This window comes from Megachile rotundata, chromosome 15 (assembly GCF_050947335.1).
Source record: "Megachile rotundata isolate GNS110a chromosome 15, iyMegRotu1, whole genome shotgun sequence".
Taxonomy (NCBI): Eukaryota; Metazoa; Arthropoda; class Insecta; order Hymenoptera; family Megachilidae; genus Megachile; species Megachile rotundata.
The window spans coordinates 13,718,652-13,737,204 of NC_134997.1; the positions used below are offsets into that span (position 1 = coordinate 13,718,652).

The 18,553-nt window shown below is 44.5% G+C and overlaps 1 protein-coding gene across 6 annotated transcripts in view; it reads right to left on the minus strand.

Annotated features, from left to right (window-relative positions):
* Positions 1-18,553, minus strand: part of Chi (LIM domain-binding protein 2 Chi) — a 95,165-nt gene that overhangs the window by 5,212 nt on the left and 71,400 nt on the right. For 4 of the 6 annotated variants that reach the window (XM_076540081.1, XM_076540082.1, XM_012285807.2 and 1 more), the window contains one exon: positions 10,355-10,448. In XM_076540081.1, the coding sequence (XP_076396196.1) occupies positions 10,355-10,448 (94 nt within the window). The remainder of the gene's footprint in view (positions 1-10,354; positions 10,449-18,553) is intronic. The other 2 variants (XM_076540083.1, XM_076540080.1) reach the window with 1 other exon arrangement.

The window sequence follows — 18,553 nt, forward strand, 5'->3', positions numbered from 1 at the left end:
GTTCCGAGAACTACTCGAGTTTCTAGATTTCTTCGCGGGATTGGCCTGTTCGTTCAGAAGAAATTCGGTTCACGGTCATTCACCTGTTAATACTTTCGCGAAAATGGTTAACGGCTTGTTCACCGCCTTTAAACCTCGAATAATCGACAACTTTTCTACTTCCTGTTTTTCAATTTTTCTTGTCGTACCCGTAAAACTTTTATTGTTTCGAGATGAAGACATTTGCACTGACTACGATAACCAATGTGTTCATGAACACTGTTGCTTTATATGTTATTCTGATGTCGAGCTCGGATGATCATTCTACTCTTTCCAATTTCGCTTGCAGTCGATCGAAACGAAGATGCAAAGTCTTCGACCTCTTATCATAAATTTATCAATTACGATGTAAAATAATTCCACAAAATATGATAGCCATGACAAGCAGGACAAAGGGTCAAATTTGGTCGAACCCAATGACGTCGTTCATAGTTATTATTTCCGTGATTGGTGTTGTATTAATCAAAATTACGCGCGTCACATTTATTCCCAATACTCCGTCTTTATCATTGCTATTACCGTTCAGAAATTCCTAGTACCGTGGTACCTGTAATTTAGTACGTAATTATCGTTAACCTTCGCGATGACGGTGACCTACAAAAATATTAGCTCGGAGGATCGTCGCGTAATTTATATCGCGAACGTGAGTACATGGAGAAAAGAATCTCTCGTTAATATGCAATTTTCGACTCATCTTCGTAGACCCGTATCATTCTCGCGTTTCTTCATTGTCGTTATGTAAAACCGGCGAACGACTTTGTAGCGCAAAACTTTCCAAACTTTTAATCAAACTAGCGCGCTTCTAAGACACAAACTCTAGGGATCGATACCACTGTAGTACAAATCACGAAAACAACTGTCGACTGTGAACTCTTCTAGGCACGCACCTTCGTCGAATCTATTTTTTAACGCGGTGAATTATTGGAAATAATTAAACGAATGGTCGAGGTGTCGATCACCTTACGGAACATACTCGAATTACGTTAGCCCGTGACAAAGCTCTCGATTTCTCGAATCACGTACGAGTCCATGTAGAGCCGATAAAAAAAAGAAATCGGCGCGGCGATCGCCAGGGAAAAGCGCGAACGACAACGCGCAAGAAATTCAATCTCGATTCTCTGCGACGCGAGACGGGTAGGAAAAAAAGGGAAAAAAGGGAGGAAAATCCGTCGCGGCGCCGGAGACACACAAATCATCGCTGATTTCCACGATGTGCCCGGACAAAGCGGCGAAATACGCGCTCTTTCGGCCGGCGTATTAGCCGGAGTTAAATTCAATTTGTTCGGGCCGAAGTAGTCCTGCCACAGACTGTATGTACATGTACACGCGAGAGACAGAGAGAGGAAAAGCGGAAAAATCCAGGACTTGCATCGTAATAAGTGGAGCCGAGGGCAGAGACGGACGAGTCGAAAATTCAAACAAAATAGAAGATAAATTAGAATACGATAAAACTTCTGCTTCATACCGGTAATAGAAGATTCTCTTTTTTTCTCTCGATCGTTGGCTCGTTTTCAGATGTTAAGGGTGGAATCGTGCCATCTTTTCCTCGACTAACGTCTTGGAACGAAGGAAGAATATAAAAGGATCGTTGAAACAAGAGTTTAATGATTTTATTAGGTTCGATAGAACGTGTAAGAACGTGTATAGGTGTGCACGGTTTCGAGGGTGGTGGTAGAGCTGATCGAATCGTTGGAATCTATCTAAAGACTGATCGATAATCATACACGGCCCTCTAATTTGATGCGCACAGAAGTCTGCACCTAAGTTTTCGAGGTACCGGCCACTCTTCTGGAACAATATACCCTTTTCTACGAAAAAGGCTTTCGAAATGAAATTACAGTGTAAACATAGAAGCTGGTCGATATTCAAAAATACGAGAAGGATCTTCCTTCGAGGGAAAGAAGAAGAAATATAAACGAGGAATTATTGAACGGAGCGACGATGTTTCTTCGGGAGTTGAAATTACACCGGAAAATAGAAGCTGATATTTTCGAGACATCAAGAGGGAATGGAAATTAAAAATCATTAGGAACTGAAAATAGTTGGACGATTAGAGATGGAAGTGTATTTTCGAGGAAACTATTGAACGAACAGAAGAAAAAGATTAAATAATAAAGGTGATTCGACGTTTATGAAATATCGCTTGAATTTTCCAATGTTTCTTCTTAGAAGAACAAGAGGGACACAGGTAGAAAACTAAGCCAAAAAACGAGATCATAAAAAAGAAAAAGAAGAAACACAATGGCAGGAGAGTCGTCAGCATCGTCGTGTGCTCGAGCCTCCCCGATTCCGGTTCGATTCCAGCGACAGAAAAGGAAAAAACGAGACGAAGAACCCGGCATATTTTCAACGTTAGCAGGTACTACCAACGTTCCACTCCGAAACTACTTTTTCGCGACGAATAAATATTTCTTCTGTCATCGATCCTCCGATCCATCTCTCGCCGAGCGTGTCTCGTCTTCGTCACCTGCTGGTTACGTCGAAAAAAAAAGAAACCACGCAATTTCTACGGGAGATCGAACAAGAATCGATGCTTCGTTTCCGATTTAATTACGATAATTCGAGAGAAAAAAATAAGACAATTCCATGAAAAACTAAGCCCGAACCGTGTCTCGTTTTCTTCTTCGTAGCTGCTGCATCGATCCTCGAAAAAAAGAAAGCAAACAAAAAGACGAAGAACAACAAAAGGACTTAAAAAACACGAGAGAAAAATGTATTATCAGAATTGTTCCCGGTCCTCGTCCTAGAAACGATTCACCGCCAATAATTTCATCCCTCTTCCTGTCCTTATCAACCCTCTCTTTCTTTCATTCCTCTCTGCAACTGCATTTTTTTCCCTTCCATTTTTCACCCTGGCTGGGCGACGGTCTTTGTGCAGGCTGTACCAGAGCCGGGGTTGCCGTCGGCTTTTCACCACGACTGTACCACCCTACTGTTGTTAGGGGGGTGTGGGGAGACTAGGGGTGGTATATGATCGTGTATATACGCCGGCGAGAAAGTATTGTCGCTGCGCTCCACCTCTCGATTTTCTTACGAAAATCATTTCGATCCCGTTAATCATCACGCACCGGGGTAATTAGTATATCGAAAATTCGAGAAAATTCCGCTCGACACGACCATCATTTTTCAGAAATTTTCGTAGATCGCAAGGGTGGCGGATAGCAAGGAAGAGATTTCTCTCTGGACAGTCGAGCCGGGACAAAACTGTTCCGGCCGATCGGAGTATATACGGCCAGGGGCGGCGGCGAGAGGGGCGAGCCTGGGTGGGAGAACCAGGGGTTGGGGGGTACAATATGGGTTATCGAGGGGGCCCCACCCCCGGGGGAGAGCAGGGGCCCTCATTTTATTACCCAGGCTCCCATAGAGGTTCTCAACCGACCCTTACGCTTCTGTTTCCTCTACTTTCTCGTTCCGTCACTCCTCTACCACGCTGTCTACCATATTCCTTCCGATATTTTACAATTTTAACAACAATATACGTCCTTCTATTTTACCCGCTCTTCAAGCATCAATTTCTACAATTTATTAGCAATTTTTTTCTTAATCATCAATTTTCGCCAGTTCGAAAATACGATTTTAGACCATCTCGTGTTGGAGAGAGATTCGGTGACGTACACGTATCAATAAACGGCACTTATGACATATCGATTTAAATCTTAAAGCGTAAAGAAAATATGTACATCTTTCGTTAGATCGGATCTAATCTACAGCTCGTTGCTACTACACTTTTCAATTTCTGATCTTACATTTTTACATGAAGTATATTTTCGACCTGTAGGAATTAACGGTGTACTTAAAGGCGACAGTACGGTAGGCGAGTAAGCCTCCGCAATTTTTGACAGACGTATAATTATCGGTGTTCGACGATTACAGATAAGATCTAATTACGAGAAGAAAGAGACGTGTCCATCTCCGATACTCTTCGGCTCCTTCGTATCGCTGATCGATGCGAATATTTCGTCGAGATATTTTTCAAAATGAACACGACCAACGCGGTACAGGCACACCCCGACCGGATGCGTCGATGAATAATTCCATGAATTTCTCGGCATGCGTTATTTTTGCTCGCTCGAGTCGCGGTCGACACCGAAAACGCACGATGGGGTTGTTTCGCGATTGAAAATTTTCCTCTTGTCGCGAATAATGTCGCGGAACCGAATGATCAGTGGCCAAAGTCCAGCGGATAAATAAGCGAAAATATATTTGTCAATTTTTAAACGTAGAAAAATCGACAAAAGGTAACTCGATCCTTTCCGGACAATGTTCTCGCGAATGACGAAGTAATTTTCGCGATAACTCGAAGGGAAAAATTTGCTAGCCTCTCTCGTCATCTTTATTCCCTTCTTCGTCTTCCGTTTCGTTGTTCTTCCACGTTGTTGCGTTTCCTCCTCGACGGCTTACGGCATACCGAGAAAACTTTTACGTAAACATCGGAACCGCCCTTTGCTCGCGTGTACCTGACGATATTGTGCAAAGGAAAAACAGCATCGTTCGGAGGATACTGTTCGGGGAAGAACAGCCAGGATAATGTTTGTCCCCGCGGTCTGTTTCCGTGTTCTTTCCGACCGCGGAACACGCGATTGAATCCGCGATTAAACAACATCTTTTATTCAGACTTTCTGCATTCATAAACAGATCGATTCTCTTTTCGAGCATGACGCTCGTATTTGCCAAAACACGACGGAATTTTGTTCCGCTATAATTTTATGGGAGGAACGGAAGGGTGAGAAACCTATTAGCCTTAGTTCGTCTATAATCGAGGGTTGTAGAATTTTTGGAGCAGTGGACGCTGTTCGGTTAGGTCCGACATAAAATTACCGGGTTCTGGGACAAGCATGATCGTTTCACGGAGCGGACCGAGTAATTGAGCACGGAATTTCTCATCAGCGCTTTATTATCGGGGATTTACGCGATTTCGACTGTTTCGAAGCGACGCAGGGAGGAGGATGTAGCGCGCGCAGCAAAGGCAGAAAAATTGCGAGGCTGTGCAATATAGATTTTCGCGATGAATACTCGCGGCGTCGGTGAATGTTCACAGTGGCGTACGACAGCTCGTCCCGAGCTTGTTTTCAAAATTAGAACTTTTCGAGCCACGACTTGCACGTTATTAAAAACTTTCCACCCTCCCGCCCCCCTTCGGCCTTTCTGGCTCCCTCTTCTGGCTATTCTCTGCATTACGAAACCGCGCACTCGCAAAGTTGCAAAAAAGATTGGCAAGAAAATGTCGCGATACATTCAGAAATAATTACGTTTTCGCGTTTTGGCTACGAAATTACTGGCTGAAATTTAGCCCGGTACGAGAGCGGAGAAGCAAAGCAACGAGAAATTGCTAAGTTAATGCTGTATTCCGATCGTGATGAAGATCGCTCGCGATAAAGAGACATAGGGCAGGTATTCTTACGGTAATAAACGACATGATTTTGCGTGACAAATTACAAGTATTTCGGTCCGAAACCCTTTTTTTACCCAAACACCCTTACGGAGAAAAAAGTCGAGAACGAAAGATAACGAACGAAATAATTTTTCTGTCTGATTAGCCGGGTCTTAAGGGATCACGCCATCGCGAGGAAATACGGTTATTTCGTCGTGGACAAAAATATGGGGAAGTGGCACGACTTCCGGCTACGAAGCCCACCAAGGTAAATGAGATGTCGTCTGTCACGATGAGAAAGCATCGTGTCCGTGTTGTATACATTTTCCTATTCTTCAAAGTGCAACGATCAAAACGAATGCTCTCGCTCCGCGCAGAAATTACAGAGATTCTGGGAAAATCAAAACGAGAAGGAATAAAGGAACCTGTCACGAGGGAATTTTATTCGCGCGCAATTAAACGATCTATCGACTTGTGTATGGATTTTCGACAGACATCTCGGAACAACGAGAATTCTATTTAATTATATTTTCGATTCATTGTTCGTTTCGAATTTGCTTTTATATTCTTGAAAAGTTGGAACGCGCAACAATTATTTTCGAATATTTGCGAATAACGAACGCTACCATCGTTTTCGAATTGTTAATTATTCAGTAAAAAAGGAGGCAACACGAATCGATAACGAAACCGCTCGACGAGGAAGGTTGTCGAGAAAGCCACGGTCTAAAAGAGAAAGCACGTGGCGCTTCCGGTCCCGAATGACAAAATAGCTCTTAAAACGTTCGAAGACACGGTCGAAAATATTCGATCAGAAAGGAAAAAGTTGGAAAATTGTTCGATGACTCGTAATTCGATGTAGGCGAAAACCGCAAAAGTCGCAAATTCGATCGTCGAGCCCGTGGCTAATAGAATTTAGAAGGTTCTTGCTCTCTTTGTTTCGTTGCTGCTCGATTAAATCAGTGTTTCGAGGAAAGCTGTAGCTTTGACGTCTCGTTAACGAAGAGAAAAGACTCGGATGCATTTGATTCCGTGAAACGTGACGAAGCTCGGGGAAAGAAACGGGCGTGCAGTTTCGGCTCGGTGAAGCGGAACGCGTGCCAGTATTTCTTTCTATGTGTGTTGCAAAATCGCAGCCTAAACCTTGTCGAACCTACACCGATTTTCGCAATCCCGTTCGAACGGATTTCGCGGAAATTCGACTGCTTCTGATTTAAAAGTTCGACGCGATGAAATTGATCGGAAAAACGCTTAGAAAATCGCGGTGTTCTTCGCGGGATTCGTCGGAAGGTACCCTTTACTCGACGGAATAAGAATTACGGTCCGATATCTCGGTTAAATAAAAAATAGCCAGCAAAGATTTTTAATACCGAGCCACTACGAAACGCGAAAGAAAGTTTTTATTTTTCCGTGTAACAACTCAAATTTACGAACATTCCGAGTACAAGGGTTCAGTGGTGGAAAGTTAGCTTGGAACGCAGTTCAGTCTAGCGAAAGAAACCAAAATTAAAACAAAAACGACAAAACCGAGTCAGCGTGTTCCCTGATTTTAATTCCCCCCTCGTCCCTCTTGTCTCTCGCTCTCTTTCGCTTTGTTACCGAGCAGCTCCTTCTTGCACCGTGCAAACCAACCCCCAGGCACCCCCTCGACACAAACGTAACCCCAACGTAGGCAAAACTACGGCAAACTTCGCAACGTACACGTAGACGTTCGAGAGTCTCTCCTCGCGACCGCAATGTAAAGATCCGCCATCGAACGCCGCTGTTCTCTCGATCGTTAATAATCCTTTCATCCTCCTCTACGGCCATCGTGAAATTCGATTTCTCATTTTTTCTTACGCTTTTTGCTCCCCCGTTCTCCGCACGGGCAAAAACTTGCGCTGCAGAATTTGCTAGGGGAATTTGAGAAACGCGAAAGACGCAACGGTAATTAGATGTCGTTATCGGTGTAATTTAGGGCGTATAGAGTCGAGTCGCGAGTAATTTCGCGTAAATTAAATTACCCTTTCACGACGACTTTCGATTCTCATGGCTCGTTACTTCCTTCCGTTTAACATTCTTTTCGAAACTCACTGCCGTGTAGCGATACGGAGGAAACTGTACGATAATTGACAATCTAAAATCGTGTACGGAGGTTCATTTAAACGGTGGAGCAACCGGTTCTGTTAACCGAAGATCTTTAATTACGGGGTGAGAAAAAGTGGTAGCAAAGTGTAGTTCCAAGGCGGACCTAAGTGGCGGTTCAAGATCCGCGATCGTTCGGAATTATTCAGAATCGCTCGGAGTGAATCGAACAAGAGGCAGAAACAAAGTGTCCGAATGAATTGTTGAAAAGCACCGGAGGCGTTTTCGGTCCGCTCGACGAAATGTTGGTCAGAAGCGGAACGACCGCGAGCGGGCAAACTCGATACGGAGAGTCCCGGTGATCGCGCGGATCTGACGGAAGTCGTCGAAGAAACAGCGGTGAACCATGCACACGCACGCTGACAACACGGAGATTCGGCGATACGCCGAGCAGATGATTTATGAGCCAGGGACACGCCACGTCGTTTGGAGTCTCGCGAATCACTGGACGAACAGCGACCGAAAGAAACTGAAAGAAGAAAAATTAACCTACGTCGTTTAGGAACGAACGCGCGATTCGCGTACGCGTAATGTATTCGATCGTGTCCGAATGCCCGATAACTTCAGCGCCGAGTTAAAAGGGAGAGAGAAAAAAGGGAGCAACTTTGTTCGAAGGGAAATAAAAGGGTCAAGAATCGAGCGGAATCATAGTCGGTCGAAATTATCCACGGGGGTTAATAAATGATAGATAAACGTTTGGCCAACCTCGACGCGCGTGCTGGCAATAATGACCGAGTTCTGGAGTGACTAATGATTTCCCTCGACCCGATGTCGCTCTGATACACTACTGTCGATATTTTATTTTGGCTCGGAAGTCAAGGTCGCCCACCGGATATGCAACCTACCCTTACGATTCCTTAGACTCCGAATTTTTACTTAGCAATTATACACGAGACGAAATAACCATAATGCAGAATCGCACCACAAGTAATGTCCTCCAGAAAATTAAAATTCAATTGCAATTCAAAATTTTGTTAGGTACGAAAATCGAAATTATTAAAAAATGGATGTTGCAGAGACTGTTCGAAGGATTCAGGACACAATGCACGAGCCACGAAGAAAGGATCCTGTGGAATTGAAAAAGAAAGAAAGAAAAAGCGGTTCGAGACGGAAAGAAAATAATAAGAGAAAGATAGGAGGAAGAGTGCAAGGACAAAGGAGGTAGACGAAGCCAAAGCCTACGCGGTTCGTGGAGGGACCCAACGACGGATTTTCGACGGTTGCGTGCCTTTTCTGTTTCATAGTTCGTTAGTTACGCGATGCGTGCACTCGGCTCGCGCGTTCGTTGCGTTCGTGAATGCAGGTCAGTGCATCGCTTTCCGCGTGACCTAATCGCGATGCAGATATTTAGCGAATATTTATTAGATTCGTTTTCAAGGATTTATGCCGCGTTGACGACCAGAGTTATCCGGACAAAACTTGCTCCTGTTTCCTTCTCGCGATAAAACGACGGATTTTGATTAATGTACACGTTGAAAATTACGGCAGAGACCGTTCAAAACTTTCGAATGAACGTAATCGATAAATTAATTCGCTTACTAAATTGCGAACGATAAATCGAAGAAAATTGAAAAGGTGATAAAAGAAGAATAGCGAAGCGTGCGGGATGATTCGACAAATTAGCGGACCGTATACTTATAACGGTTAAGCAAGTTTCCGCGCAGCAACACAAGAAACCGAAGAATGGCTCAATCTATAGCAAAGGGTTAATTGTAGGGAACTTTTTTACACGAATGTTCGCCACGTGACAAATGTAAACGACCAAGTAGGCCGATAATATCGAGATCTCGAAAGCGAAGACCGGTTGTCCATCTGGCCCAGCGAGATTAATGAACGCGTTGCTTAGGTATCGGAGGCTCATTAAGACACATTAACCCCGGCCTCTCTTACCCTCCTTCTTTCTTTTTTTCGCGTTACCTTGTCCTAATGGCACATTGATCACTGTTGGCTCGAAGAAAAACGAGCTGCTTTGGATCCAACCAGGAACAAGAATATCCGCGTGGCTGTTAGCGCAACAAATGCGTCAAGATCGATTCGTCGCGCTCCGTTAATTGATTCAGGAACGCTACAACACGATTTCTAATGATTTTGCGACTAAGCTCGCCTCCAAAATCTACAAATAATTTATTTACCCCTGACGAAGATTCTTAAAATGACTAGTTTTATTTCCGATAAAAGGACACATCAGTTACGAAAATTAATTTGAAATAGACACGTTAAGGATGCAATAGCCTTTATTTTCGGTGTATCCATAAAAGTTGCAGAAAATCTATTAATCCGGTTCGCCTGAAATCGACGGAACTCTCGATAGTCGATAGCCGAGGGGAACGAGACGACATGTGCGCGAACGATAATCCGTTCCCGTGGATTGTATCTTATCGCTATTATCAGGAATCTCTGAAAGGAGAGCAAGTTTATCTAGCCGTTGTATATGGGCCAGATAATTTTACAATGCGCGGAATCGAGCGACTTTCGATTGCCTACGACATTCATAACTCCTAATAAATTCGATGCTAAATCGAAGCTGCAAAATCAGTTCCCGAATTCTAGTATATTTCTCCCTCGCGATCGCAACGAATACACCTGTTGAAAATAAAGATCGCTACGTCAACAGGTATGAGATACAAAAATATTTTAACTTGCTAACTCCGTAAGAAAGAAATATAATAATCGAAGTACGGTGTTTCCATTCAAAGTGTCATATTTGGAAATTTTCGAAGGAATGAAGATCCATGATAGAGCTTGTGTCAAAGTAGTCTTTATTTGACGACACTTGGATAGAAAGACCGGACGAAAAGTACAAAAATGGAATGATGTACTCACCTCGGTGCGCTGCTGTAACCTCTTGTTCAACTCGTAGAGCCTGTAGTCCGGCTGGCCAAAGTACGGAGTGTGCCTCCTGGGGACAGGCAACGATCTGTCAGATCAGACCGATCGGTCATGTTAGGTGTGCTGTGTACAGTGTGTTCTCTGGTGTGGGTCGCGTGTCGCATGCATGTAAACCGAAGGGGGTTCAACGTGCAAACGCGGACTTTCGTAAGCCGCCTCGAGCAATGCAACGAAATCGACGAAACGTGGCACAGATTCGCGAACACGAAACTTACGACTTTCACCGTGGAAACAACGATCGCGAACATACCGTGTCTCGGTTACTTCATGGGAATTTTGCTCCGAATGTCTTCGAAACTTAACACCTTGACTCGACGTTTGTACGCGATCCGTGGCGAGCGTTAACGCGTCGAGCTCCGACGTGGTCGAACGAAATACAATTTCGCAAATTTTTCCCAACCGATTTGTTCTATCCATTTTCCGTTTTAACGAACGACAAATTTTTCTAGCAATAACGTCGCATCGAAATTAATCCATCGGATCTATCGGAAACGAGAACAACGTTGGCCCCCCGGATCACGAAACGACAGACTAATTCTTGAAAATTGGATTTGCGCTGTAATGCGCGCTCGTAATACGGACAATTGATTGGTGGCATCAAAATATTAGCGTTCGACTGACCGGTGGCAGGCAGCTGACAACCGGGTCCACCGTTCTCTGGAATTGTTATCGATTTTAATATCGACACCGCTCCATTAACGGTGTTCGAGGGCGTTCGATCGCAAAACTTACACGTGCCAACCGCGATACAGCTCGACGCGCACCGTGTCGCTATCCGACTATTCGGTCACACGATTTCGTGTAACTCCAATTTCATTATCTATTTCGATACCTAACTTTGCCCGTTAAAGCGATAATCGTCGCGCGTCTGACATCTATTATGTCACCGATCAGCAGGTTCTTCGATATCGAACCAATTTTAACCCTGCGCCTCCTTACAGACACCAGAAATCTTCGCAGCCGATTTAGACTGCAAACACTTGTAAATTAAATACCTCTAACGGTTGTCCATGTTAAATTAATTAGTGTTTTATTAGTAGAAATGTTCGGAGAAAGAACGAAACAATAAGATGTAGACTCCGAGCGAGATTTCGCTGTTAGGAACACGATAAAACGAGAATGGTGCATGTCGTTCGAAAGATCGATCGTGCTAGAAAGAACTTGGCCTTTCTAGTCTCTGGAGAATCACCGGTGTGGGACCTGACGACACGTCACTGCCGTTCGTGCGTGTGTGTACACTCAGCGGGGTGAATTTACCAGGGAAGGGTCGAGGCTCAAGGGTTGCAAGGGTAACCTACTGTCGTACATGGTTCACCAGGGACGAGCTCGACAAATTTCTCCTTCCATTCGTGTTCTGATTCATCTTGATCCTGACCGATTCACCGAAAATCTACTCTTTTATTTCTCTTCTATTTTACTTCCGCCCGATTCCCCCGTTCATTCAATTTTTTCGTACGCACGAAGATCGATATTTCATAGAGTGGAAACAAAGTTAATTATTGACTGGCTCCGATCGCGTTAACTTTTTCATCCGCCGGTTAGCGCGCTGAAACAAAGGTTAACACACGTTCGTCTATAATTAACAAGCTTATTTTAGTTCGAAACGCGTGAATGTGGTATCGATCGTATGTTGTGTATGAAAAAATTTCAGGTCGAGTGTTTAATTATAAATAAACAAGCCGAGGATTAATAATAAACGACGTATTATTGGACGCTAATTGAAGCTCGATTAAGATATCGCGACGCTCGAACCATCGATCGAAAAATTATTATCAATCCTTGAATCGCGCGACCAAAATTTTGCCAATTTTTCGTAACAAAATAAATTAAATGTTCCTTTATCGTTTCAAGATTCATGCGATCGTAAATTGGTCGACTGTTTGGATGAAATGCCAATTAATTTGCACAGAAAATATTTATGAAAAATTTTCCCAGTCATTTTCGGCAAATTTTTATGACCATCTCCTCGAATGTACCTAATCTATACGATTGTAAAAATTGTAACAGCCGTGTTTTGATTTTTGAAAGAGGCGTTGAAAGAAGTAAAATAAATGAAGAGATATTTCGTTGGAAGACACGATTTTTCAATTTCGAAGGTACCTGTTCGGATCACCGTGGGCTGTCAAGAAGAAAAGAGACACTCGTGTTCGTTGACAGATCGAGCGTGTGGCGTAACATAAAACAGAATCGAAACGCGCTAATTTAGCCGACAACGTAATTTCACGTGAGGCACGTACGCGGCGTGTAGCGGCGTGCAATAATCCGAAACCGGCTCGCGTGGTACTCGACTCTCTCTCTCTCTCTCTCATTCAAGACGTGCCCGCCACGATCGAACTAATTAATTCGTCGCACGGCACACTGGCGGGTCGGTTGGTCGCTCGCTCGCTCGCTCGTGCGCGCTCCCACAATTTTTTCCTCTTTCTCTCCCGTTCCCGCGAAAGATCGTGACAGATCGTTCCTCCCGATACGGAGCTAATCCGCTGAATGAAAAACTTTTAGCCGCAAGCGCGTGTGTCACAGTTTCGCTGACCGATCTCGCATCGCTAAGAAGCCCCATCTCGACGGAAAAGGAAGTTCAACGTGACTCGGCGCGGTCGATCAAAAAATTCGAGCCACGGGGGAGATTTCTTTTATCAATCCCAAAGAAAGTTACTTGTTTTTGATCCGCGAAATCTTCAAGTCTCAGATAGCACAAAGATTTTCAACTCGAACAAGTGTCAATTCGTGGTCCTTGAATTAATGACAGACAGCCCCGTACAACAGCGACAAGATCCGTCAGAAATGAACCTTCATTGTCAGGAACCACCAAATCCGATTCGTCGAACAATGCCGATCGAGCAACACCGTAAACAAGGAAACGCGAAACATCAAGATGAAAAGTTCCGTCAGAATCTCTGCATCCTAGCGGACTGAAGAACAGAAGAACGAGACGGCATCAAGTTGCGTGATCCGTCACAAAAGCTTTGAACCTTCACCTCCATCAAAGACAGCTATCTCCGGTGAACCGGCTCTCAACTCGATCCCGGTGGAAGGACGGCGAAAGGGGCGAAAAATGAACGGCAGAAACATCGGCAAGCGCGAAACGGTCGCAAAGTGTCCGGTAGAGTGTCGCCGCGGGAATTTCGATGGGGTTTGCTCACCGGTACACGGTCGTTATCAGCTCGTGGGAGTTAATAGGTTTAGTTCGCGCGGCTAATGGGTGTTCCCGGTGCGGCGCGTTGGCAGGAAATCAGCTGACCGGCCAGCTGGCCATGGAACAAGGTCCAGGAACCCGCCGGTTGAGAGCCGTCGCCTGCAGGGGTCTCAGATTGGGTTAGCAAAGGGCGCAGTTCAGACTGGAGGAGGGTGGCTGTCGAGGGTGAGTCTGGTGCGCGGAGGGAGGAACGGGGTGTTATTAGGGGTTGCTCATGGGGTGGCACTGCGATCAATGCTGGGGAGTCATGCTAACCCCCCTTTCGAAGTCTATATATAGAAGAATCGCGCGCGCACACACACACGTACAAACACACACACACGCGTACTGAGGCTACACGACCGGTGGTGAGTAGCGATGGCCATTCGAATTCCTGTCTCGCGAGTTTCCGAGCGATTTGCTAGCACGGACAGGTTTCGAGTCGCTTCGAATATTATTCGGATTGATATGGCGCGAGGAGGAACAACGAGCAACGTGATTGGCGAAACGTGTTCCTTCGCTGGAGGAAGTTAATGCTACTTTTTTAGTTGTCACCGTGCTCGATCACGGTTGTCTCCGATCTGTTTCCGTGGAAGAACCTAACATGATAATGTTAACCTCTTGCCCTATAATGTGTCACACTGACCCTACAATTCAAATGTTATAAACATTCAAGTTTTCACTGCAATTTTGGGTTCTGATTATAATCTGCATAATCAAGAATCTTTAAATGCATAATGTACCTTCCTCAGTCTTCAAGTAGTAACAATTAACGATGATGTAATTAATATTAAAATTACGAAAAATGTATGCTCCTTTCGAGATCGATAAAGATTAGAAAATTAGAGCAATATCGGTCGGAAAAATCCCAGTTTGGGTCGTGAAGCTTACACGTGTACGTCGCGTTTTGTTAGCCCCTTCCCCAGAGTCTCTCCCACAAGACCGACGCTCATCCCCTGGGCTTACGTATTCACACCGAAGCTTTCGTCCCTAGCGATGGCTTTAACGCTCTTTCGATCGCTTTCAACTTTCCTCGAAAATTTTCCATCGCGATTAATTACCGAGTAACTCACTTTTTGGATCGCATCCGTCACGGATAACCATCCATTACAGGAAATTCAAATGTATACCCCGCTGTAACAAACTTCTTGAACCCACAATTTCGAAATTCAAATCGCTCTAAAATTAGTTAACTAACTTCACCCTCCGACTGTCCCCTAAACGGGAACATTCCAAACGAAAATCTCCGAGTGCAAAGAGGGTCAATAATTCACTCACGGAGATAATTCATCCGTAGTCCACGGTTTTAATGCGGCGAACGTTTAAAAAATCGATCGATTTATTCGATAAATTTTTCTTCTATCGCGTGATCGAGTCTCCAGAATGCCGGCGATGGCGAGAAACGGTTCGAGGAATGTTTACGAAGCTTGTTTTAAGGAAAAGCGGAAGCACCGTGACAAGCGGCGAGGAACGTCTCTATAAAAACGCAAGAGAGGTCGTTACTTTAGGATTTATTGGCTCGTTGCTTTTATGCAGCGCCTTAAACGCGCGACAGGTCGCGTTCTCGCGCGAAACTATCGCAAATTGAACGGCGATCTATCCGAGCCAACCCTTTCGGTACAGGAATTGTCCGGTTTACGAGAGAAAATTTGCATCGCTTCGATACCTGAATCCTCTCTATTCACTGTCCTCGATGGTGGCTCGTAAAAATTTACTCGAAAAACAAAAAAACTGGTCGATCGTTTTATTAGTTTCGCTTCGACATTTCCTTGAAGAGGCCATCGCAATTATTAGTCCTTACCAGTTATGGAGAAAAACACACGGTCAGGCTTATCGGTGGAACACGTCGTTACGTAACGCTCGTGCTCGATAAGAACGTGCATTTATCGATCTCTGACACGAGCGAGTAATCGCGTCGATAATTGAAAACCGCGATTTCATTGAACGTGCAAAAGAACGCTGTGCCCATACTTTCCTTGATAATTGACTTTCTCGATTATTCATTGACCGAGATGCTTATCTTAACTATTTTCGACCACTCGAGACGAGAAGGAACTTTTGAAATTCGCCCACTCGAAAAGTCGATGCAGTTTTCCGACAGAAATTATAGTCGGGACGCAAACGAAAGTCTTTCGTTATCGAGCTCTCGATCGATCGTTTCGGAAGAATTTAAATTGAAGTTGAACGATCGAAACGTTCGAGAACCTGTTGCTGGGGCGAAGGCCTTCTTCATCGGATCGAATGTTCATATTTTTTAAAATGTTTATATGTAGTGTCTCAACCCCTTGACATATCTGGGTCAAATTTTGCACGGTGATGCATCTTTGAAATTTGTTTAAATTCGTATTCCCTGCAGTTACCTTGCAAGTAATCAATTTAATTATCTTTGAACTATGGAAGAATACCGCTGTTGCAAAAATATTCTACTCTTTGAGTATCTCGATTTGATTACACGCAAAAGCTCGTTCGAAAACGAAGTAACGACCGAGTCAGCTTTCCAAGTCCCTTATACTTTCGTCGCTGGCGCAGCAGTAATCGCACCGTCGCTCCGACGATTTATGTTCACCAGCAACGATACTTTATCATCGATATCCTTCTCGATCCTTTCCCGATCATCCTTCCACCGTATTTCACTTTTTCTCCCGGTCCGTTAATTAAACGAATCTTTGCAACGCGTTATCAAAATTTCCATATCTTCGCCAAGTGTACAAATTTTTGGTAATTGTCACCATAGAGATCAGCGTTATATGGATGGTAAAACTGGCGCGTCGATTCGCGACTCGCAGCGATAAATAAGTTGGAGAGGCCAACTCCCGAACGTCGTCCTTGCGTCACACTGACGAAACGACTAATAATAAATCGGCTGTGAAACAGAGAAAGAGATAAAGAGAAAAAAGAGAAGGCAACGAAACAAACGTCCTTTGTATCTTGGTCCGTGAGTCGATTTTCAAACGCGTTTTTCGAAGTGTAGATAGCGCGGTGAAAGCAGAAAAGCGGTGCGTTTCTAATACAAAAGCGGAGCAACCGCGAACGCGTGTGCTCACTTCGCGGTTCGTTCCGTATCGATGGCGAAATGAGAATCTCTTTTCTTTCTATTCTAGACGGCCGTTTCGCCTGGCCTGGCCTGGCCTGTGATTTCGTCATAGAGAACGGTGAAACGCCACATGCTAGCCTCCTCTCGACGCAACAACGCGACCGAATGATCTCGCGTTTCGCGCGAACAAATAAATCGATGGAGAAGAGGCTGCTCACGATTCGACTACAAAATCTTTTAGCTCTCGAGTCTGCGAATAATCCGAACGGAAACTGTTAAGATGTGTCAGAAGAATAGCGAGCCTGAGATGCCGTTTCATCAGAGGATACCTTATCGATAAGTCTTCTATCGGCGAGTTCGTACAATGAGGAATTCGTCCGAAGCTCGCTCGTGGGAACAGAAAGCGATCCGACTTGTTAAGCGAACCGGAGAAAACCACGTTGGTCGTACGATGTGTGCCAGCCATAAAAGAGCAATAATCAGCGTGCCACGCCGGTTCGCGTTCAACTCGGCCAGTGGCCATTGCTGGAAAAGTGAACGGTGGTGAGCCTCTCCGTGACGAAATCCCGAGCAAAACGTAGTACTAACGTTGCTTCTCTCCTCGATTATACTCGCTTTAATTCACCGATCTTCTCGCATTCTTTCGACCGAGGAATTTTCGAATGCCTCCAAGGAAAAGTTCCAGCAGCAACTACGTATCAATGTTTCACTCTCTGAATTAGCCAAAAAGCGGTGTGTACGGCAGAACGAGTTTGAGGGTTTGCGCTTTACCGCGAATCGGGTTTTCGTCTATTTGCCGCTCCACGCAATTTATCGTCCCTACGCGACAGTTATTTAACCCCTTACGGTACCGTTTTACGTCTTACTGGACGTTAATGTTCGTCTCGAATATATCGAGAATCTAGTGTTCGTCTTCTTAACGCGTGGCTGTCACCGGTGACCGATATCTACCGTGTAACGTAATCGAACCGTCATTATCGTATTAATGTAAGGTAGGAAATTGAAAGCTGGAATTTAAAGCAACGTGTCCTGCAGCATCCATTGCGTCGATCAACGTTGTCGCGGTGAAAACTGACGGCAACGTTACAACGTGCATTTACCGTTTATTAAAGATCGTTTAATTCAATAACGGACATTTAAAAACTGGTTTCTGACAACGCGGAAAGATTAACAAATTGTTGCCGCTGGATCGACGAAATATCAACAAATATTGCGTCTTTATGCCAGTAAAAAAAAGTGTAAAATTTACCGAGGTTCACGGTTTGGTCGCTGGTTCGTTCCGCTTGGCCTCTGACCCTAATGATTACGGGTATCAATTAGCGGTGCATGCCTCCTGGTAATGAGAGAGTCCAAAAGGCGTACCACGAGAACTGATAATTAACAACGTACGATAACGAAACGATCGAACGAAATCGCATGCTTCTCCGAAAGTTCGCTTTTGAGGCCCACGGAATATACAGTGTGTAACAACGAAACGTTACAAAACGATGACACATCTGTTCCAGCCAAATTGCCGTGGGATTATTGGACTCGAAGATGTTACACGAACCCGGGGAACCGGTTTGGAAGGAGTACTAAAGACCAAAAAAAGAAAAATACCTAAGAAGAAAACGACGAAGAAAACTCGCGGGTCCAACGTCGATCGTTTACCCCCCTTTTTCGTGTGTCATCCTCTCGACGTTCTTTACAGTTTCCTCCTTTTCCTCTCGACGTGAAATTCTCACAAACGCTGTAACACAATTTATTCATCGGTCAAGGAGGAAAAGAAAGTTGAACGGCGATGTCTGACCCGTCGAATTCCAAAGCGGACATCAACCATCTGTTGAGCGAGAAAGATGAGTGATCTCTTGTCACTCGAGAGATCTTTTGTAATTGGAATCACGCCAGGCTTTAATAGTTACACTCGTTCGAACGACGTTACATAAAA